The 21877-nt window shown below is 46.5% G+C and overlaps 1 protein-coding gene across 2 annotated transcripts in view; it reads left to right on the forward strand.

Moving 5' to 3' along the window:
- STX8 (syntaxin 8) overlaps window positions 1–21877 on the forward strand; it is a 103816-nt gene that overhangs the window by 48181 nt on the left and 33758 nt on the right. For both annotated transcript variants that reach the window (XM_075770415.1, XM_075770414.1), the window contains exon 7: window positions 17684–17785. In XM_075770415.1, coding sequence (XP_075626530.1) covers window positions 17684–17785 — 102 coding nt within the window. The remainder of the gene's footprint in view (window positions 1–17683; window positions 17786–21877) is intronic.

Genomic DNA, 21877 nt, shown 5'->3' on the forward strand with positions numbered 1-21877 from the left:
GGAAGAATGTGTTTCAGGCCGGCCATGTGTTCAGATGCTGGTAGGAGAATGATGTCAGGCTTTGACAGGTGGGTTTTCAGTGCTCTGTTTAAGCCTCCTTGAGAAGGAACTGATGCCCAGTGATCACAGCTTGAGGTAGAAAATCAAAATGTCTGAACCAATCTGGGCGGTCAAGTTTGAGGTCAGGGAACATGCCAGCTTGCCCGGCCACATCCTTTTTCTTTCTGCCAGCGTATTTGCTCTCCTCAACCCCCTCTTCTCTGTTTTTCTCCATGTTTCTATCCTGTCCCTTTGCTGTCTGTCTCGTGGCATGGTGCGTATGTACCTGCTAGGTGACACCTACATAGTACAGTAAGTGTTAGACCTTGGCAACGATGAGTTTTTAAGCTGGGCACTGAAGACCCCACAGAGGTGGTCATTGCTGGTGTCAACGTCCTGAAGCTCACCCTCCTGACCCGGAGGGCTTCCCTGAAGCTGCTTTGACTCAGTTGCGGTAGTGCAGCGCTCTATAGTAGATATAGGAACATAACTCCGTCATGACGTCTGCGTTCTTTGATCAAATTCTTGCCTGTTGTTTGCTATCCTCTGCCTGTTGTAATGCTTTTTGCCCAGTTTCAAGCATTGACTTGAACTTTTGGATAGCTGCTTCTGGACTGCAGGCTGGAGCGGACACTCTTCTAGTGGCATATCCAGGTTTTTTTTCCATGTTGAGACCTGTGCCAGGAATAAGCCGCAGCTCTCCGGAGCCGTGAGGAGTGAATGGGGCATCTGTGTGCGCTGGATGGCAGAGGTGTTGTGTTAACCGGTTTAATTATGCTGAGCACTTGATATGAAGTGATGAAGGAGAAATGTGTTACTCTAACGAAAATATCTGTCACAGAACATGGCGGTGTGTCTTGTTTCAGCGTGACAAAAACCAGGTGAGCAGAAATAGTCGGCCGCAGCTGGAATAGCTATTAACAAACACGCCTGGCTGCCAGAGTCTGCTCTCTGAGCTGTGAAACCTGATAAGACTCGATCCACAGCCCTAATAAAAGGAATTTCCATACACAATTACTTCAGCTAGGTTTTAATCTTATAATAGCGTCTTTTGTTGAAAGGTCTGCTGATAGAAGACACCGGGTAATCCTCCAGCACCTCCTGGAGAAGGGATGCACGCAGCGTTGTCACGGCAGGATCACCTCCGGGGAAGGCAGGAGTCAGGTGCAGTGTGTGTTGTCTCTTCTCCCTGACCTCTCGTTTCCGATGCCCTCGGGAGCAATCGGACACGGATACGCCTGTAAGATTAACCTGGAGCTTACTGAGTTGATGCAGAGGAGGTGGAGAGTACCAAGTGGGGAACGGAGTGGGAAAAGTTGGGAGGTAATATCTAAAACTAGTAGGGGAAGCCATTCCGGTGGCCCAGGATGCTGATAGCAGTAGTGAGGGTAGATAACAACATGTTCCTACACACCGTTTTTCCTTCGCGTGTCAAGGTACAGGTATTGTAGTATTTGTCTTAGTTCGGAGCAAAACTTCTGTGTGTTTTCTTGCTCGTTTAGGAACCAGACAGGGAAGACTCAATGTGGTTCTAGTAACTCTATACGTTAGCAAGCTGGCTACGTTACAGTTACGGTCGTTATAGGATAAGGGTATTTCTTGGCAGACTTCGTGCGGCGGTAACGCTGTTAATTCAACAGGAGAAGTGGTTTGAGTTGATGATGAAGAGTGTTTGTCCAGTTTTTGGAAAAAGTAAGAGGACTTGGCCGTGGTGTTCAGCAGTGAAGGTGAAAAGATGAACTCATGCTTGGTGTGCCTTAGAGCAGCAGAGACACGGTCAGGGACCTGGAGCTGAAAGAATGAAATTAAGAGCCCGACGCACAAAGCTCTGCATTGTGTGTTTGGTAGGACGAGAGGTTTAATAAAGTACTTTAGTAGAAAATCTATGAAGTAATTGAGTTAGACTGCGGAGTGTTTTGTGAAATGAGTGCTGACAGAAGAGTGAACCAACCTGACCATTGTTGCTTAGACGTCTTCTGTGGATCGGCCAGGCCTTTCTCCCAAGCTGCTCTAGAGCTGAATTAAGCCTGAAGTTGTTGTTTTTCCAAAACTGCTTTCCCTCTAAAGGAAAAAAAAAAAATTAATAGCAAAAATGGAATTCTTTTTAGCAGTTAACTTATAAATCTAAAAATCTGAATAAATAAATGGTGCAATGATCAAAAAATGTTACGTTAACACTTTATTACATTAGCCGAGACACTTCAGTAACGTGCCGTTATCCTGAGGCACTGGGGAGACTATAATTTTTCTATTTTTATCAGTTTTACCATTCTACACCCTTTTGCCTGTGCGTTGCTGGCATTTGGATTTCCAGTGAAGTCTGGCTGGAATAATTTAATTCTTTGGAGCTTATCTTGTGGCTTTCTATCTTATTGCTTGTGTAATTCATAGCCAGAAGAGAGCCATTAGAGGTGGCAGTCCAAGGGAACGAGGATCTCTTGGAGCTCATGGGGACCGAGCATTCAGCTCTCACAAGGCGTATTTGGGAGCTGCAGTCTTCTCATCAAATTGGGGTGCTGGTTGTAGAAAATGATTTGCGAATTCAGCTCCGTAACTGGTGGTTGCTGGCAGCGGGCTCTTACGGGACTGTTTCGGATTAAAGCTCCAAGTCTGGGTTGGGCGGGTTAGGTTAACTTGCTCTCTATCAGACAGCAGGATTTGTTTTCAACGGTGTCTCGGGGCTGCCTGCGTTGTTTGGGCTTTTTCTGTTGGCTTTCTTGCTGAACTGGGCTCGTAGTTAATGCTGAGTTGCCATTTCCATGACAAGTCCTCTTCTTGGAGATTTACAGCTCAGCTGCTTTAATTTGCCAGGCTAATGCTTTGGAATGCAGGTTGACAGTCCAGATGTGAAACCTTTCTCCTCGGAAAGAAAACAAAGGATTAAATGTGTTTTAAGAGGGTTTGAAAAAATAATTTAAGATTGAGGCCCAGAGCCTAACATCTGAAGTCTTGAAATACTGCTGTTAGCTGGTGATGTGAAACTTCAAAATCCGGAGACTTGAAAGTGTGTCATCTTTGGCCAGGCTGCAGGTTGCGTTTGGCTTTCGGTACACCTGTTATTGCCGTATCGAATGCTTCGTAAGATTTTACAAAATGTCAAATAATCAAATTATGCATCTTCGTGCAATTAGTGCAGGTTAAAGAATGGTTGGGGTATCGCTTCTGCTAAAACGTGTAGTGATGGGGGGACGACTGTGGGTGCTCACCTGGAAATGACAATGTTTCCCCAAAATTCGTTGGTAAAGATAGTAGCGCATGCTTTCCGATTTGACAAACTGATTCCCCCCCCCCCCAATTTCATGAGGGGGCCTATAAATAGGATTATCCTTGTTTTCAGGGTGCGTGGAGGAAGGCCCAGGTGCTGCAGGTCTGCTGCAGTGGCTCTTCACCATCATCCCCATTGCAGGGTGAAGGGTCTGACAAGAGGACGGGGATTCTCTAAAGCACAACTGAATTGGAAAAGAGGATAAAGTTTAATGTCCAAAACATTTATTTTATTTATTTTTTTTTAGAGAGAAACATAATGGCCTGAGCCCAGCCATTGAATCCGATCCTTTGTGCTCATGAAGATTCGTACAATACATCTATCTATCAATATCCGTTTGGGTTTCAGAATTATTTGGGTTGGAAATGATGCGGCAAGAGTTCATTGTCCTTTCAAAGAAAAGCTGAAAACATCTATAACTTTCTCCCAGCCCATATGGAAGGAGCAGACGGTAGGAGCCTGTACTACCAGATGTCTTAAAATTGAGCTCCTAGCCTCCTGGGTTAGGAAGGGCAGATCTTGTAGGGCAGGTCTTTCTCTAGTTGCCTTGAGAAGCATAATGAGGTAGAGATGGCAGAGCTTTGTGATTTATTAAAACTGGGGTTGTAAAGTAAAAAGCTTGTGGCTTTTTGTCTGGAACTGATAATCCGATTGGTGTTCTCCTCTGATCAGATTCAAGAAGCCTCTGTAGACCAGCGATTTTGCAGGGTTTGTGTATTCCGTTGCTGTTTGTTCTTGTCAGAAAGATCTCTGCCTTTTTGCCGTGCTGGGGAACAGCAGATTGGTACAAGTATGCTCAGAAATGGGGTTAACGTGACAAAAAAGGCTTACATTTCTCCTAGTTAAAAATTAGGAAAAAAATAAAACCCTTAGTCTAAAAGTGCCTTTTGTATATCAGAGTGTTGTGGGTTTTTTTTTAAAGTAGGATGTTGTAAGTTGAGTAATTAGAAATAATGACTTTGAGAATGCACACACAGAGCTAGGAGTTAATTTTTTGCCCTGTATGTATTCACATTCTTTTCCTTTTTTTGGGGGTTGTGTTGGGTTTTTTTGTATTTTTTTTCTGCAACAAAGTAGTTTGGCTAGAGAAAATGTTGTTTGATGTATGAACTCTTGCTGCTGCTGTAGTAAGGTAGGGTGCTGACTTGTTCCCATACATTTCAGAGCGATCAAACAGCTTCTGCAAACAGTTGCAGGAGAAGCACAATAAGCACGAGTAATCTCTTCAGTTTGATAAACTGTGTATTTGTGTAGCTTGATAAAGTGGAGGCTTAAGGTTTCCTTCCTGCGCTGGAGTTCGTCACGCTGGAATTCAGAACTCGTGCGTCGAGATCAAACCAGTATTTAGCCACGGTCTTCTGAAGTGTCTTACAGACACTTGCTTAGTGGCACTAAACCCTCAGCTCTGTGCAGCTTTTGCCAATTAATCACTTTTGGTCCTTCCAACAAATGAACTGGAGAGAGGAGAAAATCATAGAGGAGCGGAGCAGCTGTCTAAGGGCTCCCTCTGTATAACAGCCTTTCCTTGCTCTGCAGAAATCCACGGGCACAGAGCCACGCTAAACAGTAAGCGTTCAGCCACATCTGCAGAAAATCCATGGGAGGGCATGTGGAAAGTTGGCACAACTTTTGGTGGAAGGAAGTGGGAAGAAAGAAAATCATTAGCTAAGGCTAACCAGGATTCGTAGACTTGAGGTCGTCTTATCGGTGGAAGTTCTTCTTCCACCCTTTCTGTTGTTTTAACCACTTCTCTGAGTAATCTGAACTTTTTTCCATGACTGCAGACTTGGAATGGAATATTTTTGAGCCATCAACTCGAGACCTTTTTCTCTGCTTTCGGTCTGTTTCAGACTTCTGGGGCAGGTAGGACGCAAATCACTCCAGCAATGTCAGAGGAGTGCCTTCGCTGCAGTGCATCTGATGCCTGGTATTTGCTCAGCTCTGATCATGTTGTTAGATGATGTATTCTTCTTGCTAATTTAGTCAATTTACCATTGATTCCAGGAGAGCTTGATGAAGTATGTCAGCTGGAGATTAGTCCCAGGTGCCTGGGTTGACCTTAGCTTTATCAGCTGCTTTCAATACTGTAACCATGAAGCACTCGCAAGTTTTCTGGTTCCTCCCGTGATTGATAGACCAATTCTAAAGTGGCTTTCCTCCTCATTTGTGATCCAAGAGGATAATGCCATGCAGCTGTCCACAGCATGATGCTCTTGTGGTGAATACTGTGATGCTCTGTTGGCATATTACCAACCTGAATGTTTATTAAAATGGCAGTTGTGTTTTGCAGGCTTGTCAACTCACTAATACATGGTTCTGCATTTTCGTCTCTTCTAAATATCTTGAGCAGGATTGAACAAATCTCTTAATGTTCAGGTGAGACCGAGTTGTTTTAGAAGAGGTTTCACTGCGGATGTATAGAGTGGAGAAGACAGGCAGTACCTGTTGGCTGGTGGAAATAAACTTTTAGCAGTTGGCAGAGGTGGTTGGTTGCTTTGAGTTGTTGTTCTGGTGAACTTCCCTGGAGTCCTTGTCGGCTCCTGTGGGTGTAAGGGACGGGCTGGTGAGGAAAACCTTCCCACCTGGCCTCGTGTCCCCTCCTGGTGTGTCCCCAGCATGCTGTCACTGATCTTCATCGCTTGGGTATTGGGCGTGCTGAAGGGCGTCTTCCTTGCGGTCTATATAAAGATGGTTCAAAAGATTGTGTGAACCCCTGGCCCCATCTGAGGCTAAGGGAGGCCTTCCCATGATGCAGAAACAGGACTTGACCAGTGGAATTTTTTCCCTCCCTTCCTTTGAAGGGTGAGGGTTGATGGCTGGGGATGAGCTCCGTACTGTGTCGGTCTCCCTGAGACACCCTCCGGAGCGCGGCTGGTCACCGGTCCGTGTGTCTGTGCCACCTGAGTGGCACTGCCCGTTCATAACGTGAAGGAAACCAGAGGGAGAGGGACGCTCCGCCTACGCTTGAATCACTAAAGTCGGCGTCACATCAGCATGCCGAGCTATATTCCCTTTTTGCTCCTCAAACTGCACTCCATGTAATATATTTTTGATCTCCAGCTATGCGAGAACACTGCTGGTCATTTTTTCCAATCTTCCTTAATCTGCTTCGAAACCGAGAGCACTTAATCTCCAGTTGTTGAATAATTCTCAATTGTAGGGACCGTGGCAGCAATGAAGTGTTTCACTAACTTTTAAGCTTTTTAATGTGAAAAATGTGGGACGTTCTCCTGGGTTGGAAATAGTGTTACAGTTAACACTTCGGGGATGGGTCGGTCCTGCTTTTTGGATTGAGTTTTCTTTGAGTAGGAATGAGTTTATACATCCTGCGCAGCCTGCTAGACATCTCAGGAATGTCAGTATTTCTTTCTTTGAAGGCGCTTGCTGCGGAGCAGGGCGATTCCGCTCAGCCGCGCTCCCAGCAAAGCCGAACAATTTGGTGATTTTTCTCCTGGGGACAAAATGACATTAGCCATTTATAATCATCGCTTTAAATCGCCTTAGAGCTGGGGCTGTCTCGTAGGCAGGTTTTGAGAAATGAGGTTTTTTTCTTTCGAAGGTGCTTGGGAAACTTCTGCCGGGACTCCCAAGTGACAGGGCCTTTGTCCGGGAGGAAGGAGCCGGGCTCGGAGGGTTATCCATCAGCGTGCCGCCGCATCCTTCACAGCCCCAGTTCATCAAAGAGACGTTCACAGCCCCGTCTCGCTGGCCGGCCCGGGGCCGGGCGGTCGTGATGTATTGTTGGGCTGACGGATGGCATGCAAGGCGAGGGTGGATTTATGGGGAGCACCTCGTGCGAGTAAACCCTTAGTAGGCAACGTGCTGGTTTTTAAGGGTCCTCCCACAGATGCATTAACTACGGGTACTTTCAAGGTTGTGAAAATGGATGAGAATTGATTTTTATCTCGTGGAAGAAAGGTGTATATCTGGGTCGAGGTGGCTGTGACCCAAGTAGATGAGGTGCTGTCTCACTATGTTATTTTTTTTCGGTGGGACTAAGGCCTGGTTCTGGATTACATTACATTTCTGTGATGGGTCCACAGTTTAAGAAGTGTAGAGGCAGTAATTGTCAAGTAGATCTTAAAGTGACAACAGCTGCATGGAATATTACTTAGGTGATGGGGGTTTTTTTATTATTATTATTATTTTTATTTTTTGAGAAATGGACAGGAAATCTAAACTAGAACCCAGCGTTTAGTAGCCAAGTGGTGTTTTATGGGGAAGTGCTATACCTTCTACCCCTGTGTAATTATGGCAACTGATGTGTATTTGTAATTAAAGCCAATGATATCTGTGGAAAAGTATTGCAATGGTGTACAAACTCGGGAAAAATTAAGAGTTACCAAAAGAAACTAGGGGTGAATATTATGAAGATTTTCTGAAGGCAGTATTTTAAAAATCCTGCTTAGATTTTTGGATAAAGGGAAAACAAACAAATGTGGAGTCTGAAATAGCTTCTGTCCTTTCATTTTCTGCTATAAGTTTGCAAAAACCAAATATATCCTACCAGGAGAAGTGATTTGATTGGCAGGGCTTTGTTACACAACTACAAGTAGGCGTCCAGTCTTTTAATGCTCCGGGCTTTCCTAGAGATGCAGAGTTTATTAGCAGTATTTCCTTGCTTTCTCTCAAAGTCAAGTCTATAGAAAAATAGTTTGATGACACTGTCCCTAGAACTTGTAGATTTTTGCTGGATGTTTTGATAGTCTGGCCTAAAAATCTCTACGTTTGTGTTGGTAAGGCACTCAGATTTTTGGATTTGAATAAAAATAAGAGATGGCTACATGTCCAAGGAGGCAGCGTGTGCCGTGGGCTCGGTGTGCCACCGCAGGGTGCGTTGACCTCGGTGAATGCTGTAAATCGGAGGCAACCTTTTAGAATTGTGACAAGAGGGTTTGTTGTTGTTTTGGGTTTTTTATATTAATGTCCATTTGCTAACTAGGTAACTGTGTTGGTCTGCTTTAAACATGGTGCATAAAAGGAAAGGTCGCTTGTTGGGAGTAAAGGGGAGGAACAAATGACCTGGCTTTACACTCGAATACTTCTAGTGAAGGAGACTTATCTTCTTCCAGATAACTGCGAAAGAGTACTCAGAATACTATATCATATGAATATAGTTATTGCCTGCCTTATATCACTGCGAGTTCTCAACACATCTGGACTGAGAGTAGTTCCAGTAACATTAAAGTGTACTATTTTGGTTGGCACACTGACGCTGTGGTATATGCCAATTAGTAATGGCTTTTGGAAACAGGCTGCTTTAAAACTCTGCCTGAAGTATTCCCCTGAGAAATTATTCAATTAAGTACAGCTAAAATTAATGTCCATGGGTTTTGTTCGAATAAAACAAAATAAGCAGCTGGAAAAGGGAAAACTTCTCAGTGTGTGCTTTTAAAATAACAACTCTAATAACTGTGTTTGCTGGAATCGATACCGCTGTTTGTTTTCTCAGTCTTGCGCTGTAGCTGTGAATGATCTGACGAGGGTTGCCGCAGCTGATGGCCTGGGACGGTGTTTGTCACTGCCGTGCGTTCTCAGATCCCCATCTGCTGCCTCCGGACCTGCTTTGCAGAGGATGAGGTGTTCGGTGTTGCTGGGGGTATCGAAGTTTGACCCAGATATAATCTTATATATTTTGTGATGGATATTTGAGTGAGACCGCTTGGCTGCGGTGTGAAGGGTGGTGTGTGGCGGAACGTGTCCTCTTGGTCCTTGGAGCAGATGGCAAGGTTTTCTGTAGCAGAACAAATAGCTTCCTCTTGTTTCAGCAAGTGTTACCCTTAAACACACTGCCGGTTTGGTGAACCAGTGGGAAGGGGTGACGCTGGGGCACGTGCTGCTCTGTGGTCTTCTGAGCTGGGCACTTGGGCTGCTCTTCACTTCCCAAAGGCCAGGCGGAGGTCGTGGGGCTCTGGTGCAGTTTGTTCTTCCCAGTCTGTGCATTTTTCACTCTTGACAGGAACTCGGGGAACCAGGAGCATCCTGGTGCTGAAGGAGTTAGTCCTCTGCAAAGATTCCTCAGGGTGGAGAGCTGGCATGGCCTGGAGTCCACGGGGTATGTTGGGAGGAGGAGGAACCTCTACTGTGATGACTGATACATCATTGAGTGCCTCAGGCTACTGAAGTGAGCTTGGAAGGCAGCCTGGGGCTGGTCACCAGCTGCGCAGCGGGGAAGAGCTGTCCTTCCCTGCCTGCTTTCCTGGGCACAAACCAAGTCTGCCAGCTCCTGCCCTTCCCTGCCCGGACATCCTGCAGCCCAGCAGTGTGGAGGCAGGAAAGGGTGAGCAATGTCTTCATTGCAGAGCTGCAGGGGAAGCAGCGGGAGGTGAGATCCCCTCTTGCCTCCCTGTAGCCCTGGGACTGCTACGGACACATGGCACGTCCTAAAAGATGTTCCCAACAGGAGGCCAAAAGAGATCTTCTGAACCTGACTGTCTCCAAGGACCATCAAGCTCCTGTAAATTAGAAGAGCTGAAGAGTGAGACAGCTGAAGCAAGTGGAACAAGTTGGTTTTCTCCCTTGGGGAAGTTAGTATTTTTTGGGTTTTAAATACTATATGAAGTTCTGCCAAAGAAGAGATTAAATGTCACCAGTTAAATTTGGGAAGGTGGGGCAAGGAATCTTGGTCTTTGCTTGAAATGCAAAACTTACCACAGCAGAAAGTGTCGGTATCCCGGTGTCCTGAGCAGCACAGCTCGGATGGGCGTGAACACCGGTGGGATTTTGAGTATTGCCTTGGATTGAACAGCAAGGAGCAGCCCATGACTGCACTAACGCATTGCCTGTGCCATGGAGAGCTGCGTGTGTCAGGCTGCACAGACCAGGCACGGCTAGCAGCGATGGAGAGAAATTAAGATTCTTGGCTTTGTATTTTTTACTGTGTTTTTCTCTTTTCACTCTGCCTTGACATTACAGCTGGCACATCGTGCTAAGGTTCTTTAGGTTTCTAATGTACTTACATTAGTTGCAATCTTCATTTCATACCACTGGCATTTTGAACAATGCTTGCTTTTTTATTAACATGTAATTATGGGGTTTGGACATATAGAGGTTGGCATTCAATATATGATTCATTTCTTTGGTATCTAGCTCTTCTCCTGAGGCACCAGAGACCTGAAGGAGGGAGGGAAAGCCTGCTTGGCTTCTCCACTAAATTCCAGCCTTATTGTAATTTTTTTGCGTAGCATAAAACGTTACAGATTTTAGTTCTCTATATGTTTTTTCTTAAGGCTGACTGCAGTCTTCCATGGCTCACAGTGGGGTATACCGTGGAGATGCATTACTCATCAATACATCCTATCGAGTGATCTGTAAATTTAAATCCACAGAAAATCCAAACAATTCCAAGGAAATGTCTGCTCAGCAACACCGTTCTACTAAACTGCGACCAAGCCCCAGATTTGTTTCTCTCTGCCTGCGCTGTATTTCATGTGGCCGTTTTCACTTGGCTTTTGGGTTTTCACTCCACAGACAGAATGAGCGCGACTCAGACGGAGTTGCCAAAACCAAATGAATCTTTTTTATGTGTTTTAAGTAAAACAAAAAAAAAAAACCAATTAGTATCGAGTCATGTATGGAAGTAGAACCCTGGCTACACAAGAGCCTGTTCTGCTTCATGGGAAGAGACATTCATCCTTCCTAGGGACTCTATGATTAAACAAATAAGATCCCATAGCTTCAGAAAGATGGTGCACCTGTGTGGGACATGGGTAGAAACAAGGAGATGTAGGATGGAAAGGCAACCAGATAATTTTCCTGCTCTTGAGTGGAGAAAGAGTAGGAAAAACCCCACATGGTTTCCTGCACAATAAAGCAGAATGTTCCTGGAAATGGCCCGGCTCTCCGGCTCCTCCACTGCCTGGCTTTCACGCCCTTAATGAACTGCTTCATGTTTCGCCATAACGAGTTGCCTTTCTCGCTCATGAGCTCTTGAAGGGGAGAAGCAGCAGGGAGGGCTTTGGGGTTGGTGGTGCCCTGGTGATGAGAGCCACAGCGTCCGTAGATGTTGAGTAGGATCATCTCCATGTCCATGTGCTGCACTTCATGTTGCGACTTGTAATGTCATAAGTGACGCCTCTTTTGATTAAAAACATGCAACGTTGATGCATGCGCTGGAACTCTGGCATAGCTTGCTGCTCTTCAGTCCCTGCAGAGAAGGATGCAAGACTGATTTTGAGTCTTTAGTATGATCTCCTGACCTAGCAGTTGACCTGCTCCTCTGGCTTTGGCATTGCTGGAATTGCTGGAGCGGGGCTGACCGGGCACTGGTGGGGTCTCAGCACCAGGCTTGGACAGGGAGGACAGATGGAGTGGCTGAACGGGCTAGAAAAGGGGCTTTTGCTCTCTGGAAATGTTTGGGCTTCTCGTTTTGTTGTCAAAACTCAGTATTTCATTTGCAAGCTGCAAGCTGGTTATTTGCTTCAAGCTGATCAGGGATGTGCGTCAGCATGAAGGGCATCATCAAGGAGGTGAAACACCGAAGGTCCAGGCGTGCAGAGCGCTCTGGGATGTACTGGTTTTGTCATCTGTCAAACGGTTTTCCAGTGGAAACTGTTCCCTTGGAAAACTTCTGAGCAGCTGTAGAAAGACTCGATGGCTGAGTTGACGCAGAAGATGGGGCTGCCAGAGAAATCCGATTTCAAACCCATAGGAAGGGTTGTTAGAAATGTCAACAGAGAAGTTGGGAATATGGGAAAGACAGATGGTGGTCGTGATGGAGGACCTGTGCTCTCTGGTGTGCTGCTTAACAGGACTGGAGGCAAATCCAGTGCCTGAAGCCCTTTTGAGGAGGAATGGAGGAGGAAAGCAAAAGGATCTGTTTGGACGCAGCGGATCGCTCCAGCACCTGGCTGGGGTTCAGCTCGGGGTTTGGAGCCCATAACGCAAGAGACCAGCTGGAGCGTGATGTATGGCCCTTCCCCGCAGAGATGACTTACAGCTCTAACGTCTGGGATTCCCGTCTCACGGGAGGCTCTGAAATTATCCATGCCCTGGCTGGAGAGAAGCAGAACCTGCTTTTTAGGGAAGGCATCAGCGGTTTTAGGAATTAAACCAGAACGTTTCTGATTTTCATTGCAGCGGCAAAGTCTTCGAAGGAAAAAGGATGTGAAGAATGAGCTTTTCTCTGAGAAATTCCTAGGTTTACATATAACTACTTCTGCTCAATTTTTTATGGTCTGTCTTGTCTTGGTGTCATGTGCATAAATCTTTATTTTTCTAGCTGTTAGCAGATGTGACTTTAAAGATGTATATAAATACACCCTTACCGCTGCTACCAGGTGGTTGTTCCATTGCAATTTCAGGAAAGGTTTTTACGTTCTGGCAGTCACTGTTAGCACGGTCCTTCTGAACACACACGCACACATGGGCACGTGGATGGACCCTGGAAATCAGTAGCAGCAAAATGCGATGCTGGTGTGACTTACAATGCAACCATTTAATTCAGAGACGTTATGAAGGTATTATTACCTTTCTCAACCTTAAATTGTACCATTTGAGATTGCGAAGCCACGCTTGATGGAGCAAAGCGGAAAGTGCTTACCACTGCTTGCTTCGCTTTTCATTTTCCATTTCGGTAAAACCTTGAACAGGAATGTTTAACGCTTATGTGCTCGCATCTCTGAGTGCTCTTGTCTTGATCTGGGTCGCTCAATGGATTCTTGATTCTTTAAAAGTTGACGGTACGCATTGATTGTGCTTCAGCTTGCTGTGACTGGTGAAGTGATTCAACGAGAAATATTTTTAAATGTTTTGTGTTGAGCTGCAGCTTAGAAGCTTTAATTTTCTGGCTGTGATAGCTGATGCAGCGACAAGTTCAGATCTGATTAGATGATTTTTGTATTTGTTTTTATGGGCAAAAATAAGTTTAATGCAAAATATTAAACACCACCAATTTTTTTAATTTTTTTTTTTAAATAGCAGGAATTTTTCCTCACTTTGCTCACGCTTTCTCCAGTAAACACCTCTCTGCTCCCCAGCTGGAACTGGCAAGGGCTGACTGACCGTACGGTTGCTGTTTCCAGCCTCTCCCGTCTCTTCCACAGGGACCCTTCTTCCACCTTTTCCGACCCGGACCTGCGCTCCGCGTGGCTGCACTGTGTTGCTCCAAAACACGTTCCCTGAGATCAAAGACCACTGCTGTGGGGTTTTTAACCAAAAAAAAGGACAAGTATTTCAGAATATATCAACCTGCATTTTTTTCCTGTCATCTGCTGCCTTCGCTGTTTCCTCATTGCGTGTTTTCTTTGCTTGTAAATCCCCTGTGTGGAATTGGTCCCGATTCCCTGAAGGCTGCCCGTGCCCTCTCCATCACTGGTGCCGTAGCCGGAGGAGCAAGGTCTGCAGGTCTGCAGACAGGCTTGTTGTGTCCGCAAAATTAAGACCTGCCATGATTTTTTGTCCTGGTTTAAGGTATGCACGTATTGATCTCACATCTGTAAATCCCACCATTATTTTTTGCCGTGTGATATATACCAGGCTTCTGAAGAAATCCTGCCTTTTTGAGGGCTCCAGCCCACAGTTTATAGCTCTGATCACCAGGAAAAGCATCCAGATTTTTAGAGACGGGTCGGTGTTTCACTGCCGCAGCCTCGCAGGAATGAGGTGAGGAGAATTGGCGATGCCCAGGCACCGACCTTTGCCTTGTTACAGAAACCTGCCGCTCTCGTGCTCGGCGTCTTCGGCTGCTGGTGACCTCCAAAGCCACCGTACGTGCCTGGCTGACGGCTGTGACACTAGCAAAGGGACGAGCAAGGCTGCAACACCGATCTTCAAGCAGAGGTCCCTGCTGATACAGGAGGTCCTGCCTGAGCTCATCTCCAACCTTCAAACTTCTCCCACTTCAGCTGGGCTTAAATTATTCAGATTTTAATACTAGACTTGTGCAGTAGGTTTTATCTTCTGCTTCGGTGTCCTGCTTCATTGAAAGACCTTGGCTAAATTTGCGGTACAGGTTTAAATGTGGTTTGCAGTGCAGTGTTACAGAAACGTCCTTTGAAGGTCACTGGCAGCCCTTCAGCGCTCAGCCTGCTCTTCCGTCTGCTCCCTCGCAGCGGGGGAACCTCGCTCCTGCCCCTTTTTCAGGTTTCTCTATCTTTTTTTTTAGCTTGCTGCTTGTATAATCAGGTAAATGAGAGGCGGTAGAAAATTTTTTTCATCCTGAATGTAATTGCCAGCTTGAAGGGTGGAGGGAATTGCAGGTGGGTCATCTGGCAGAGGAGATGGTCCTCAGGACCACTGAGAGCTCGCACGGGATTGCCGGTGCTCTAAGGACTTTCTCAGCCATGGAGTGAGTTTTCTCTGGCAGCAGCTCTGCCTGCCTTAGAAATTTGTTATGAGTTTTCATCTCTGCCTTACACAGCATGTGTTCCCATTATGTTTCCTTTGCTTTAGAGCGAGGAGAAATTCTTCCGTTTCCACAAAGGTCGACAGCTGCTCTGAACCTGTCACCACAACAGCGGGTTGGTGGGGGCAGATGGATGTTTCTCTGCAGGGTGGTGGTGGTGGTTGTGAGGGCACTCTGGCCTGGGGAACCTGCTGGGCTTCTGGTTCAACTGGTGATGGGTAAGAACCTCCCTGCCCTTTCTCCCCACACCAGCCCCAGCCCAGCTGCGGAGGGGAAGCCCCTGCTCAGAGCTCCTGGCTGTGCCATGAGCACCCCAACGCTTCTCCTGGTCTCACTGCAGGCTCCTGGTCTTAACCGGAGGCTACGTCAAAGGGCTGGTTGCTTGTTGGGCTTTGGGCTACATGCTTGGTGAAGCAGCTGGCTCCCATGAAACCTGGCTGTATCAAGAGACATGTAGATGTGGAGAAACGCTTCTCCCAAGCCGTACAGTCCGTTCTCTGGTTCGGGAATGGCTTGTGCAGGGGGACGGGGAAGGAGAGGCTCTAGACATAATCCCAATTGCAATGCCTTGGGCTTTGAAATGATGACAGAACATTTTCCTGCTCGCGTTTGTTCTCATTTAGCTACAGCTTGTTCACCAGGATGTTTTTCAAGGAGGGTCTGGTCAGTGTTGGCAAAGGAAAGTCTCTTATTTCCCAAGCATGCTTATCATTTTGTCCTTGACAACGATGGGAACTTTCGGCACTTTTTTTTTCATTAAGAGGCAAACATGAGAAAGGCTGCTTTTGCAGGCAGCATTGTACTGGTTTTCCTGTGTGCTGAATCACGCAAGACAGATAAAGTTTCCCCAAAATGTTGTTGGCTTTGCAGATGTTGGACCTGGGAAAGTTGGGTGGAAGGGGGAGGAGAATTAATATCTGAACTACGAACTGAACAAATCCTGCGGTTCAAATAAAGTACCTGCCATCACTTGGGAAAAAGTGTTTTGGTGTAGGGTGAACGATAAAATCTTGAGTATTTTAAACAGCTTCACAAATATGGAGAGTTCATGGTCTGGAATTGAGTGGCATTGGTGGGGTGATGCTGCTTAACCACAGGCACGGTGAGCGGTTCGGATCTCTAGGATAAAATGGAGGCTGCACGCAGGAGCAGTTGATGTTTGCCCTCTGCCCTCCCTTCATGCGAATATTGAGAGGGTTTAGGCTGAAGAACATCAATCAGGAGCTCATATTTTAAGAAAGATCTATGTTTTCATATGAGATTTTTTAGATTTTGATACCGTTTTACACAGGGATTTGCTGGAGATGACTGCTTGTGGGGCAGATTTAAAAAGCATGCATCAGAAGGATGATGCTTTAATCTCCCAGCTCTCTGGGAGAGTAAAACCTCCGTGCGACATACGCCCTTGAAAATTTCCTTTGTGTCTTCAGAACTTCGCTTATTTTCCATTTGGTTTTTGTTATCCATACGTGCGATCCAACTGGTTGTATCTCTGTACCTAGAGCAATGCCCGCTACTCGGTAAGAAGCGAGGACGTAAGCACCCTGCATAACCGGCGTCTTCTGCTGTAGGGAGCTGAATTGTGGGGGAAACCGTCCCCTTGGAAGTGCTGGTGTAAACCTGATGTGCTGGTGTAAACCTGATGGCCGCAGAGGTGCACGCCTGTTCTTGAGAAGCCGCAAGAACTAACATCACACGTCGGCACTACCCTTTGTGAGCGCAACGTTTTCTTCTAGCGTCGTGGGGCAGTTTGGGAAGTGCGAGGAGTGGGCTCTTTGGGCTCATCCCCTTGTTCCTAGCAGAGATTTCCCAAATATCGTCTTGTCAAAACAATAAAGGCTCTGTCCTGTTGATGGGACTTGTTTTCCTTAACCCTCAGCCAGCACGCCTACAGCGTTGTGCCGCATAAAACCGAACAGAATATTGGTATATCTTGCTAACTATGCGCTCTAACTTTTTCTTTTGCTTACTGTCCATTAAACCTGGAAGTTTCGGCAGTGCTGCGGCACAGAGATGTGCTGGCATCCGCCTGGGTACGATGACTTGAGGGCACAGCACCCGCCAGCTGGCACGGCTGCTGTCCCCGACCTGGCCTCAAAAGGCAGACTGGATTTATTAAGGCAGTGATCAGTAGTGGGGAAAATTCTACAAGTGTAACCAGAACAAGATGCTTTGCAATAGCATTCAGGTTTTGGCTGCTGTCCTCCTCCTGATTTATCATGCACAAAAAAAGCCGTTCCTACCTGCAGAGTAGAAAGCAATTCAAACGCGATGTATTTTTACGCCCAGCAAGGAGCACTGGCTGTGTATTTCAAGAAAATTAGAGCGTAACAGTCAGCAAGAAGGAAACTTGGTGCCTGAATGTGGCTTTTAATTTGCGGTGTTAAAAATCCCCCAATCCAGCACGCAGTCTTGGTGTGAGCCTTGTACCTGGTCCGACGTCCCTGACGGGACGTCCCATCGGTTTTATGAGGTTGAGGATGGGTTGGCTTGAAATTTTCCTTTCCCCTCTATTACAAATAGATGTAGGAGAAAGTCTGCTCGCTTGCCTTTTCCCTTAGGATCATCTGCGCTGCAGGCAGAACTGCCGCACCCGTGCAGCTCGGTACTTTCACCGGGGGGGTCTTTGTATCCTCCGTGGTCACTTGTCTGGGACCGCACCGAACGCTCTCAAAAGCATTTACAAAGATGGTGATTCAGAACGCGTTTTAATGACTGTGCAACGGCCGAGTGTTGAGATGCTCTGTTCCAGGGACTGAAATTTCAGATTTCCTGTAGCATGTGCACTTACTCTCTTACTTTGGCTAGTGTTTTGTGGTGGCCATCATCTTATACTCCATCCACTGAATCCAAAGTCTCTTGTGTAGGATTTCCCGGGATTTGGACCTTTCAGTGCATGTGGAGCACTGGTCTGTCATACTGGAAGGCAGAAGGATGCAGCTGGTTTCCATTTGGGAGCTTCCTGCAGGAGCGTGCTTGTTGAGCAGTGATGCTGCGGGGCTCGGAGATTAATGCTCGTGTTTCTCTTTCCCCAGAGATCATCGACGACCTCACTAACCTGGTGGAAAACACAGACGACAAACTTCGCAACCAGACGCGGCATGTGAAGATGGTGGACAAGAAATCAACGTCCTGTGGTAAGAAATAGCTTGAGCACAAATCCTGCCCTGGTATTAAACGATGAGAAAGCAGTCTAGCGCTCAGAGGCTGCGCGATGTGCTTCCCTGAAGGACAGCAGCTGCTTTTAAAAATGTGAAAAACCACCTCTCCAAACTCAAATCTGTCTTCCGCTGCTGCGTGTTAGCACAGTTAACTTCCTTAAGTTGACTCCGGCGTTGCACGATATTCTGATTGGAAATTGTAGAGCGGTATGGAATGAGTGTGCTATGTGTTAATTAGGTTTAAAACAACTTGCTCCCAGCTCTCGCAAACTGGTCACGGCCGGGAGCGACGCCACAGGGACGTTTTTGGTGGGGTCCTGTGTTGTCAACCAAGTAGCATTCACAGACTGCCAGGTATGAAATCCTCGCTGGTGACTCTTCCAGCCAGACTGGATTCCCTTTCCATATAGCCAGGGCGGGGTTATACATCTCACGGCAGGTTTCCTCCATAGCGTGAGGAACTGGGGGTTCGATAGCAATGGCTGGGAGCATGCTGTGGGTGACGGCCGAAGACGTCTGCGTCTTGGGGGATGAGTGACATGAGGAGTGACGGGGGAGCGTGTCTATGGGGAGCTGGTGGTAGAGACCCCCTTCTGGAAAAGGCATCTCCACTTTTGGTGTCCGTGGTTCATTTTTGGCACTGTCTAAAGGATTCAAAATGCTAACAAGAACAACTTCTGCTCTGTAGAGATGTGACTTGTAGCCAGAAGTTAATGAAATTTGGCTTATGTAGTTTAGTATAGAGACAGTTGAGAGCTGACTCGGTCACACATCTGGGTGGTGAGAAGGTTTCTGGCTGGTGGGGAGTTTTTCTTCTGCACAGTGATGATCTAGCAGCAAAAGTGACTAAGCTTGGACTGGCAATGAGACACTTTTCAAGCACTGACGATATATTTCAGAGATTTATTTGGTTCTTCATCAGTGATAACTTTTTGAAAGCTTGGTTGATGTAGGTTGATGAAAACCTTTGGTCCCTTCTGGAGGTTGAAGTTGACTTGTCAGAGGCGTTTGTCTCCAATTTCTCTTGTACCAGCTATGGACAGAATTAAAGGCACGAGTGCTGAGTTCAGGACCGATTTTTTAAATTTTAGATCTTTAACATTGACGCAGGATGCACGTGAATGATGCCGAGTACCTCTGTGTGCCTTTGGATTTTCCCCTTGATAACTGTGGTTTCCTTTTCTGCGTAGGGCAGGCAGTGAATCCCGTTTCAGACAGGACAACCTCTCCCTCGGTCGGTATTTCTCCCCCTTTTCAGGTTCCTCATGCAAATGCAGCCCCCAGACAATGTTGCCGGATAATGAGCCTGTCTCTTTAACTGGGAAACCCATGCTGGCTGCGCTGGGGAATTTGAGAGGAGGAGGAGGAGGAGGATGGGAGAGGCGAAGGCTGGGAGGATCCAGGGCTGGATTCCTTGGGGGTGACCTCTCTCACCCTTTCCACATTGAAAAACATTTTTCTGCAAGGGGTGGTGAGAAGCGCTGCCTCTCGGTGCCTGTTCCCTCTGCTCCAATAGGTCTTCCTGTGTTTGCATAACAATTTGGGCATATGTAAACACGATATTGCCTCAGATAGCTGTTCTACTCTGCCTGAGCGTGAGTTTTAGAACAATAATGCTGGAAGATGCAGGCTTTAATGGCATTCTTCCCATCCCTTTTCCACCCTTATCCCTGGCGCTGAAAGTTAACTAGTATATTAAGATCAGAAAAACCCTCCGCGTACGTACAATTATTCCTTGCACAAAGCCAAGCAGTGGGAAAACTGGCACCTGCTAGGTAATTTTTTCAAAGTGCTTTCTTTCCCTCCTCCAACATTTCATTTAAATTGATAAAATCTTTAGTAACTCTTTAGTTTCAGCACTTTGGATTTAAACCGGGGTGAAGTGCTCAGTCTCCCCCCTTGCCCACCCCTTCCTTCCCCAGGGACGCAGATGTTTGCTCGGACCCAGCCTCCACTGTTCCAGCGTGTGCCTGTTTTCATGTTTTTGCCTCATTTTTGCAATCAGAATGTCTTTTTATTTTTCTGATGAGTGCATGTACTGGAGCCACTGGCTGTGGATACAAGCAGAGCAGCCTGGCATGAATAGTGGAATAATCACCCTTTTACGAGCAAGAATGTAACGCATTAATGGGTGTGTCTTTGTTAGCAGCCAGTATAATAATAAAATCAAAGTATTGCTGATGAAATCCAACTTTAATCAATATCTCAACGTCTCGCTCTCATGCAAACATCGTTTCAAGCTTTGGAGGTCGTTTCCAGCGACCGGCGTGACTGATGCGCCAGCCGGCCGGCCCTCGGCACGGGCATCGCTGGGTGCGGAGGCGATGCAGAGGGCAGCGTCCGCGCCGCTGGCCGTACACAGCCCTGGCAGAAACCTCCAGGTTGTTTCGGGTGGGTTGTTTCATTTGCAGCTTATTTTCAATGCCATTCCTCTGGCTGACTCAAGAGCCGTTGACAGTCCCACCCCTTGCCTCTGCCCGAGGAAGGCTGTCCCGGTTGCAGCCCGTCTCCCTTGGTGGCCCCGGGCAGCCCCACACTGGTGTCAGTGGGAACTCCCAGGGACTGCAGCGGCAGAATAATCATGGGATATACTCAAATCCGCTGCATTTCTGAAATTATTGTTGAAAATCATCAGTCATCTGCAGGCAAACGTTTGCACGCTGCTTGGCATTGTTTTATTTCTTCCCAGCATACACAGGGCATTTAGGAGGGATATTAGGACATATACATTTCTTAGATTTCAGAAATTTGTGTTGAGCTTTCACCAAAATGTACGTGCAAATCGTTCATCAGACATTGGGCTGCCTTTACCAAATGTCTGTGGGCACAATCCTGACTTTCCAGTTTTACACTGGTTCTCTTGGGTTTGTTTGTCCCCACTCTCCCCAGTTTCCAAACCTTTGGGGTTTTTTTTTGTGCAGGTTCAGTAAGCATTTCTCACTAACTTTTTTATTAGAATTAGAAATTTAGAAATTTTAACCATCAAAATGTCCTCTTAAGAACTGCATTGAAAAATAAGCAAAGAAATGGAAGTATAATTACAGCTGAGATGTGAGGGGAGAGGGGGGAAACAAACTTTCCCCAAACAAACCCTTGAGCTGGAACAATCTGATGATACGGCAAATGCCACAGTACCTTAGACTGACTCCTTCAGTATTTTTGGCTTTCCTGGGTAGAGATAGCCTAACTGCCATCCCACCCATTCCGATTCCAATTGGAAAAAAATTCCCCGTTTTCCAAAAATTTTCAAAATTTCCAGTTTTGGAGGGGGGGAAAAAAAAAAAATTCAAGGTGGTTTCAGCCAAGCCGTGCGATGCATGGAGTCAGACATGATCTGCAGGTCCTATACGATGGATTGGGGGGGGGGAATCCGGGGGATCGGTGTGATCCTACTCCTGATCCTACCCAAGTCGCTCTTCTCACCGGCTCTCCTGTAGCCGAGGAGGAAGGCTGGTTTCCTGGGGCAGCAGCAGAGAAGATTGTGACTTTGTTATATTAAAGGCTAAAAACAAGCAAAAAAGGAAAAACAAACTCTAATTTCTGGCAGGCGTGTCCATCCCCTTCCGAGCAGCGTGAGGGAAGCAGAGCGTGTCTCTGCAGGTGCCTCCCTCTGACCTTTCAGATGAAGGAGGAAAATAAGAAGCGACCACCGACTGTACCCTGCTGGGCCAATATCTGTGTCCTGTAAAATAATACGCAATCGCAAAGTGGCGGCTGAGCAATTTATTTATTTATTTTTCCCCATCTTTCGTTTTCTCCTATTCCACAAGATGGCATTGCAATCTAATGGCCTCCCTCCGGCCCCAGGTAGATGCTCTCATCTCCCCTTTGCCTTCTGATGGGGGGTTTTGGAGATGCCGAAAGCAGGGCGCAGACTACGGTAATGTTAGTCGGTACCAGGTAGGTTTTTTTAATCTTAGCAAATCACCAAAATACCTGAATTAAAGACAGAGCTTTGCCAAACCTGTTAATTGGAGTTTTTGGAAGGTTTAATTTGTTTTAAAACAGAGTAACTTGGATTATATAAGGTTTCCTCTAGAAAATAATGATTCATGCATGCTGGGGCCT

The sequence above is a fragment of the Balearica regulorum genome, chromosome 18 (genome assembly GCF_011004875.1).
Source record: "Balearica regulorum gibbericeps isolate bBalReg1 chromosome 18, bBalReg1.pri, whole genome shotgun sequence".
In the NCBI taxonomy this organism is placed as follows: domain Eukaryota; kingdom Metazoa; phylum Chordata; class Aves; order Gruiformes; family Gruidae; genus Balearica; species Balearica regulorum.